This window comes from Oenanthe melanoleuca, chromosome 1 (genome assembly GCF_029582105.1).
Source record: "Oenanthe melanoleuca isolate GR-GAL-2019-014 chromosome 1, OMel1.0, whole genome shotgun sequence".
Classification (NCBI taxonomy): domain Eukaryota; kingdom Metazoa; phylum Chordata; class Aves; order Passeriformes; family Muscicapidae; genus Oenanthe; species Oenanthe melanoleuca.
In genome coordinates, this window is record NC_079333.1 from 787,635 (window position 1) to 795,841 (window position 8,207).

Below are 8,207 nucleotides of genomic sequence, written 5' to 3' on the forward strand. Positions count from 1 at the left end.
CAGTCAGGTGCCAAGTGTCCCTTGGAGGTTTCTCCTCCAGGAGAAGGTGTGTCCCCTCTCGCTGGCCATCAGGGTGTTCTCCCCCCGAGGGCAGGGCTGGAGCTGCCCCCTCCCAGTGTCAGCAGCCCCGCAGGGAAAAAGGGGCTCCCTGGCTGCCCAGGGCTGCTCCAGGGCCACATTCCAGGGCAGCCCCTCCAGCTCTGAGGGACTGGCTCACTGAGCTCCTGCCTCTGCCTTCACACTGCTGCAGCACCCCAAAACCTCCAGGACTGACACAGGGCCCTTGTGCTGCGGGTCCTGGCCCAGCACTCTGCTCTGGGAGCCTGGGGAGTTACTGGGGTGCTCCTGGGGTGCTCCTGGGGTGTCCCTGGGGTGTTCCCTGGGGTGTCCCTGGGATGTCCCTGGGGTGTTCCCTGGGGTGTTCCCTGGGGTGTTCCCTGGGGTGTTCCCTGGGGTGCTCCTGGGGTGTTCCCCGGGGTGTTCCTGGGGTGCTCCTGGGGTGTTCCCCGGGGTGTTCCTGGGGTGCTCCTGGGGTGTTCCTGGGGTGTCCCTGGGGTGTTCCTGGGGTGTTCCTGGGATGTTCCTGGGGTGTTCCCAAGAATGTCCCCGGGGTGTCCCTGGGGTGTTCCTGGGGTGTTCCTGGGGTGTTCCTGGGGTGTCCCTGGGGTGTTCCTGGGATGTCCCTGGGGTGCTCCTGGGGTGTCCCTGGGGTGTTCCCTGGGGTGTCCCTGGGATGTCCCTGGGGTGTTCCCTGGGGTGTTCCTGGGATGTTCCTGGGGTGTTCCCTGGGGTGTTCCCTGGGGTGCTCCTGGGGTGTTCCCCGGGGTGTTCCTGGGGTGCTCCTGGGGTGTTCCTGGGGTGTCCCTGGGGTGTTCCTGGGGTGTTCCTGGGATGTTCCTGGGGTGTTCCCAAGAATGTCCCCGGGGTGTCCCTGGGGTGTTCCTGGGGTGTTCCTGGGGTGTTCCTGGGGTGTCCCTGGGGTGTTCCTGGGATGTCCCTGGGGTGTCCCTGGGGTGTCCCGGGGGTGTCCTGGGGTGTTCCCTGGGGGTGTCCCTGGGGTGTCCCTGGGGTGTCCCTGGGGTGTCCCTGGGATGTCCCTGGGATGTTCCTGGAGTGTTCCTGGGATGTCCCTGGGATGTTCCTGGGGTGTTCCTGGGGTGCTCCTGGGGTGTCCCTGGGGTGTTCCCTGGGGTGTTCCCTGGGGTGTTCCCCGGGGTGTTCCCTGGGGTGCTCCTGGGATGTCCCTGGGGTGTCCCTGGGATGTCCCTGGGATGTCCCTGGGGTGTCCCTGGGATGTTCCTGGAGTGTTCCCTGGGGTGCTCCTGGGGTGTCCCTGGGATGTCCCTGGGGTGTTCCCTGGGGTGTTCCTGGGGTGTTCCCTGGGGTGCTCCTGGGGTGTTCCTGGGGTGTTCCCTGGGGTGCTCCTGGGGTGTCCCTGGGGTGTTCCCCGGGGTGTTCCCTGGGGTGTTCCCTGGGGTGTCCCTGGGGTGTTCCTGGGATGTTCCTGGAGTGTTCCTGGGGTGTCCCTGGGGTGTCCCTGGGGTGTTCCCTGGGGTGTTCCCTGGGGTGTTCCCTGGGGTGTCCCTGGGGTGTTCCCTGGGGTGTTCCCTGGGGTGTTCCCTGGGGTGTCCCTGGGGTGTCCCTGGGGTGTCCCTGGGATGTCCCTGGGATGTTCCTGGAGTGTTCCTGGGGTGCTCCTGGGGTGTCCCTGGGGTGTTCCCTGGGGTGTTCCCTGGGGTGTCCCTGGGGTGCTCCTGGGATGTCCCTGGGGTGTCCCTGGGGTGTTCCCTGGGGTGTTCCCTGGGATGTTCCTGGAGTGTTCCTGGGGTGCTCCTGGGGTGTCCCTGGGATGTTCCTGGGGTGTCCCTGGGATGTTCCTGGGGTGTCCCTGGGATGTTCCTGGGGTGTCCCTGGGGTGTCCCTGGGGTGTTCCCCGGGGAGTTACTGGGGTGTCCCTGGGATGTCCCTGGGATGTTCCTGGGGTGTTCCCAAGAATGTTCCTGGGATGTTCCTGGGGTGTCCCTGGGATGTTCCTGGGGTGTCCCTGGGGTGTCCCTGGGGTGTTCCCCGGGGAGTTACTGGGGTGTCCCTGGGGTGTCCCTGGGATGTCCCTGGGATGTTCCTGGGGTGTTCCCAAGAATGTTCCTGGGATGTTCCTGGGGTGTTCCCAAGAATGTCCCCGGGGTGTCCCTGGGGTGTCCCTGGGGTGTCCCTGGGGTGTTCCCAAGAATGTTCCTGGGATGTTCCTGGGGTGTTCCCAAGAATGTTCCTGGGGTGTTCCTGGCATCCCAGTCCTGCTGGCTGGCCACCCCACACCGGCTCCCCTGTTGCCTACCAGGCAGAGCATCCTCACATTTCTGGCCCTGTCTGAGCCTCACAGATGCCAGTCCTCATTTCCCCCCCCAGGAAAGACCAGCCCATTTCCCAGAGTGTTTTAGGGATGTTGGACCTCACATGCTCCTCTGGGGGGATTGGGTTGAGCTTGGGTAGGCAAAGGTGACCCTGCCTTTCAGTGAGGGTGACCCACATGAGGAGGACACCAGGACACCCTGACTGCTCAACAACCCTTGGGAGGTGGCAGCAACGAGATGGGGAAGGGGCTGGAGCCCCAGGAGAGGCTGAGGGACTGGAAAGGGGCTCAGCCTGGAGAAATGGAGCCTCAGGAGGAACCTTCTGGCTCTGCACAACTCCCTGACAGGAGGGGACAGCCGGCTTGGGGTCAGACTCTGGGGGAGGTTTAGGTTGGGTATTAGGGAAGCTCCTTCCCCAAAAGGATTGTCCAGCCCTGGCACAGCTGCCCAGGGCAGTGGTGAGTCCCCATCCCCTGAGGGATTTAAAAACTGTGGATGTGGCACTTGGGGACATGGGATGATGGTGACCTTGGCAGGGAATGGTTGAGGGAATGGTTGGGCTCCATGATCTCAGAGGAATTTTCCAACCTTAATGTTTCTGTGATTTATAAGGCTGGTGGGTGGTTGCTCATCCCTGTGGTCTCTGCCCCTTCCACTCCTGATGGAAGGTGTGCAGGACACTGCATGGCTTTTTCCAGCATGCTTTGGAGAGAGAACCACTCGATGCCAGGCTCTGAATCCCCTCTTTTCCCTGTCTGCTCAGAGACACTCACAGGACCAGTGCTTGGGAGAGGTGGTGGGGAGGGCACCTGGAGCCACCGTGCCCACTGCTCTCAGCTCTTCCCTGGAGCTAATTCCCAGGAGCTTCAAGCCCAAGGGAACAGGGGGCACCACTGTGAAGATTGTCTTGAAAGAGAAGCACAAGAAAGGTAAGGGATGGAGGGGCCAGGCACTCTGTATGTGACCTAAAGTGGCTTCTCCAGAGCTTGGCATTCTCCAGGAAATCTGATTCAGAGCAGGTTTCCACCAGCAGGTCCTTCTCCCCACCCTCCCACAGCCCTCATGCCCACAGTCTCCTGACTGCTCAAATCTACCCCTTTCCAAAATGGGCTGGAAAACACTGCTCCTTGGAATGTTCTGGAGATCTGGGCCTTGGGAAGGAAGGAGCCCAGCTGGGAGACTCCACATGGACCTTCCAGACAGTGGCACTGAAGGACAGGGTGTTCCCCCAGTGCTGGTCTGACCCAGGGCTGTGCCAGCTGTTCCTCCCGGAGCAGAGAGCAGCAAAGGGAGAGGGCAGGCAAGCCCTGGATCCACAGTGGGAATAACAGGTCCTTTCTCCTCTTGGCTGCTCTCCCTCCATTGTGCAGCCAAGGAAGGGCTCTTTCCAGTCCTGGGAGATGAAGGCCAGGAGGGAATTTTGGGACCTCCAGAACTTTCCGTGGAGGAGTCAGCAGGTGGCAGCCTTCACTGTGCTTCATCTGGTGACAGCCTGGCAGGGACCCTGGGCACGTCCGGGGGGAGGAGGAGAGGAGCTGCCCCTGAGCCCAGCAGGGCCTGTCCTGGGCTGATCCTGTCCCGTGGCTCTCCTGTCACATCCCGGTGCCTGTTCCTGTCCCGTGGCTCTCCTGTCCCACCCCGGTGCCTGTTCCTGTCCCGTGGCTCTCCTGTCCCACCCCGGTGCCTGTTCCTGTCCCGTGGCTCTCCTGTCACATCCCGGTGCCTGTTCCCTGTCCCGTGGCTCTCCTGTCACATCCCGGTGCCTGTTCCCTGTCCCGTGGCTCTCCTGTCACATCCCGGTGCCTGTTCCTGTCCCATGGCTCTCCTGTCCCACCCCAGTGCCTGTTCCTGTCCCGTGGCTCTCCTGTCACATCCCGGTGCCTGTTCCTGTCCCACCCCAGTGCCTGTTCCCTGTCCCATGGCTCTCCTGTCACATCCCGGTGCCTGTTCCCTGTCCCGTGGCTCTCCTGTCACATCCCAGTGCCTGTTCCCTGTCCCGTGGCTCTCCTGTCACATCCCAGTGCCTGTTCCTGTCCCGTGGCTCTCCTGTCACATCCCAGTGCCTGTTCCCTGTCCCGTGGCTCTCCTGTCTCATCCCGGTGCCTGTTCCTGTCCCGTGGCACTCCTGTCACATCCCGGTGCCTGTTCCCTGTCCCATGGCTCTCCTGTCACATCCCGGTGCCTGTTCCTGTCCCGTGGCTCTCCTGTCACATCCCGGTGCCTGTTCCTGTCCCGTGGCTCTCCTGTCCCACTCCGGTGCCTGTTCCTGTCCCGTGGCTCTCCTGTCCCACCCCAGTGCCTGTTCCTGTCCCGTGGCTCTCCTGTCACATCCCAGTGCCTGTTCCCTGTCCCGTGGCTCTCCTGTCACATCCCGGTGCCTGTTCCCTGTCCCATGGCTCTCCTGTCACATCCCGGTGCCTGTTCCTGTCCCGTGGCTCTCCTGTCACATCCCGGTGCCTGTTCCTGTCCCATGGCTCTCCTGTCCCACCCCAGTGCCTGTTCCTGTCCCATGGCTCTCCTGTCACATCCCGGTGCCTGTTCCTGTCCCGTGGCTCTCCTGTCACATCCCGGTGCCTGTTCCTGTCCCGTGGCACTCCTGTCACATCCCGGTGCCTGTTCCTGTCCCATGGCTCTCCTGTCCCACCCCAGTGCCTGTTCCTGTCCCATGGCTCTCCTGTCACATCCCGGTGCCTGTTCCTGTCCCATGGCTCTCCTGTCCCACCCCAGTGCCTGTTCCTGTCCCATGGCTCTCCTGTCACATCCCGGTGCCTGTTCCTGTCCCGTGGCTCTCCTGTCACATCCCGGTGCCTGTTCCTGTCCCGTGGCACTCCTGTCACATCCCGGTGCCTGTTCCTGTCCCGTGCCTCTCCTGTCACATCCCGGTGCCAGGATGTTCCTGTCCCTCCTCCCCCAGCCCGTGCCCGGGGCTGGAGGGTGGCTCACCTGGTCTGCAGGGAGGAGGAGGACGGGCTCCCAGCTCTCTCCCTCTCTCAGCCTGTGTGTACAACGGCAAGACCTACTCGCACGGGGAGGTGTGGCACCCCGTGTTCCGGCTCTACGGCCGCCTGCCCTGCATCCTCTGCACCTGCAGCGACGGCGTCCAGGACTGCCACAAGGTCACCTGCCCCAAGGAGTACCCCTGCGAGCACCCGGAGAAAGTGGATGGGAAATGCTGTAAAGTGTGTCCAGGTAGGTGGGATCCTGCCTCTCCTGCCTTAACGTGGCTTCAGAGCCTCAGCTGACTCAGGATTCAGACTGCAGGAATTCACACCAGGCACGCTCAGCAGGGCAAGCACTGCTGGAAGGGTTGGCTTGTCCTGGGGGGAAGCAGCACTTTGCCGAGGTGAGGAAGATGCACTGACCCCCAAAAGGTTCCATCTGTTGGGAGGATGAAGTCAGGAGAGGGAGAGGACACACAGCCTGTTCTCCAAACCTCCAGGAGGGACAAAAATCCGAGGGTTAAACTGTGGCAGCCGAGGTGTGAAGGGAGCAAGGACACTTGCCAGGAGAGGGGCTGTCTGTGCTACCCATGTTTGGTGGAATGGGAACCCCCATCTCTGCAAGGGGAGGGTTTAGGGTGGTCCAAGTAGAACTGGGCTGGGACTGGGACATGGAAAGGGGCTGGAGCCCCAGGAGAGGCCGAGGGAGCTGGAAAGGGGCTCAGGCAGGAGAAAAGGAGGCTCAGAGGGACCTTGTGGCTCTGCACACTCCCTGACAGGAGGGGACAGCTGGGGGGATCAGGGACACGAGCAGAGGGAACGGCCTCAGGCTGGCCAGGGGAGGCTCAGGGTGGACATCAGGGAAAAAGGATTGTCCAGCCCTGGCACAGCTGCCCAGGGCAGTGGTGAGTGCCCATCCCCAGGGAGATTTAAAAGCTCTGTGGCACTTGGGGCCAGTGGTGCCTCGGCAGTGCTGGGGGAAGAGTTGGACTTGATGATCTCAAAAGTCTTTTCCAGATTTAATGATTCTGTGATTCCACATGGAGAAGACCTCTTTTCCTTTTCTGTTCAGTGTGTTTTGGGTCTCTCAGCTCCCTGGTCTTTGGGAAGCTGTTTGCCTTAAGCCACAGACCTGGCAAAGCCGTGGCAGGGTGTGACATCTCCTCCTGCTCCCAGTGCAGAATGTCTTGTGGATGACAGATAGCTGTCTGAACTGACATTTCTCAGGAGATGTCCAGCCCTGGGCAGACTGGAGGTGCCTGGGTGTCCCTGGGCCGGCTGCAGGTGCAGCAGGAGCTGGGTGACCCCTCTGATCCCCATCTTCCAGGGGTGTCTGTGCAGGGTCTCACCCAGGAGAACAAGCCAAGGGCACTGCCAGCTTTTGGAATGGCTGCAAAGTCATCTGAGCTGAGGTTTTCAGGTTTGCCAGCCCCTGAGTGGAGAGGTTCTGGGATGGCCTCCCCAGGGGAGCGAAGGGCAGAAGCCCAGCTTGTTTTAATAAGGTTTTTGATATGTTTATAAGCAGGATTTATGGTGTGGTGCCTGCTGGGAATGGGATGTGATGACTGAGCAAAACCCTTCCAGTTTTGTTTCCCACTCTAGTGGGTCTCTCTGGTTTAAATCCCACAGCTTTCCCTGCCCACATCTCTTTGCTGTTCAGACTTCATTTTCTTTCCAATTAAGCACCCTGATGCAGCCAAAAGGATTTTGTTCCTGCTTTCCAGTTCTCACAGACAGTGATCACACACACACTCATTGCTCAGCCAAGCTACACCCTTGCCCTTTCCTTCACTGTGGAGGCTGTGCCGGGCTCCTTTTCTGGGAGCTTTCTGTGACTGCCCTTATCTTCCTCCTGTACCCGGGAACTGAGCAATGCTCAGTGGTTCTGTGGTCCCGGGAATTGCTGCACTGCAATGGAATTCCCCCCATTGTTGTTTGGATGGGGGGACTCTCTGTGGGCAGAGCTGGTGACTGTGAGCTCTGTGTCCCTGCTCCTCATCCCCCACGCTCTGGGCACTCGAGGTGTGGTGCTCCTTGCTTGTTAAATTCCTGTTGAATTCCGGGGCTCCTTTCCTGCTGTGAGGTGGGGCTTTCATCCCGGGCTCCGTCACCTTACAGGGCTTTAACAAGTCCTTCTGGGAATGCCCTGGAGCAGGTGAAGCTTGAGGCTCTGGGACAGGGTTCCCTGCTCCCTGACCCCTCCCTGGACAGGTGAGGGTGCTGGGCTGTGCTCATCCCCCTCTGCCCATGCTGAACTGCAGAACTGAGCACCTTCCTCTGCTTTGCTCCCCTTTAAGCTGGGATCTCCATCCCCTCTCAGAGCAAAGAGCTCAGGACCACCTCAGAGAGCCTGGGGGAGAGCAGAATCAGGCCTGAAATAACCGTCTCACTAAAATAAACCCAGGCATCTATTTATAGCCCAGTTTTCTTTCGAGTAGTGTAAAAAGCTGCAGCATCCAAACTGACGGGGAGAACAAGGCTAAATTCAGCAGAGCTGGGCTCCTCTGCCTTCCAAGGACCACAACCAAAGGCAATAAATCTCCTTCCAAAACCGCGGGGGATTCTTAATTACTCCAGATACATTTGAAACAAGAGGGGAAAGTGAGCAGCTCTTCTGCAGCAGGAATGCTGGAGGAGTCACGTAGGACCAGCGTGGGTGTCCCTGTGGGGATGCCCCGTGTGGGGAGGCTGTGGGGGGTGCTGAGCCCACCTGTGGGGCTGAGCTGGCCACAGCTCCCACGGGCTCGTCCCTGTGCTCCCCTGATGTTCCTCCCCCAGCAGGAGCGAGATGGGAATAGGGGAATCCAGCCATGGGGCTTTGTGGCCATCAGGGTCACTGCGGAGAGTATGGGGGACCCAGACAGACAAAATCCTCCTTCCCCATCCCCTCTGCTGGCACAGAGGCTGCTGGGCCAGG

General features: G+C 60.8%; 1 protein-coding gene across 1 annotated transcript in view; it reads left to right on the forward strand.

The window, feature by feature from the left end:
* The window catches only part of CHRDL2 (chordin like 2), a 28,784-nt gene that overhangs the window by 12,178 nt on the left and 8,399 nt on the right, over positions 1–8,207 (forward strand). The window contains exons 7-8 of the mRNA XM_056489780.1: positions 3,115–3,280; positions 5,346–5,540. Of these exons, the coding sequence (XP_056345755.1) occupies positions 3,115–3,280; positions 5,346–5,540 (361 nt within the window). The remainder of the gene's footprint in view (positions 1–3,114; positions 3,281–5,345; positions 5,541–8,207) is intronic.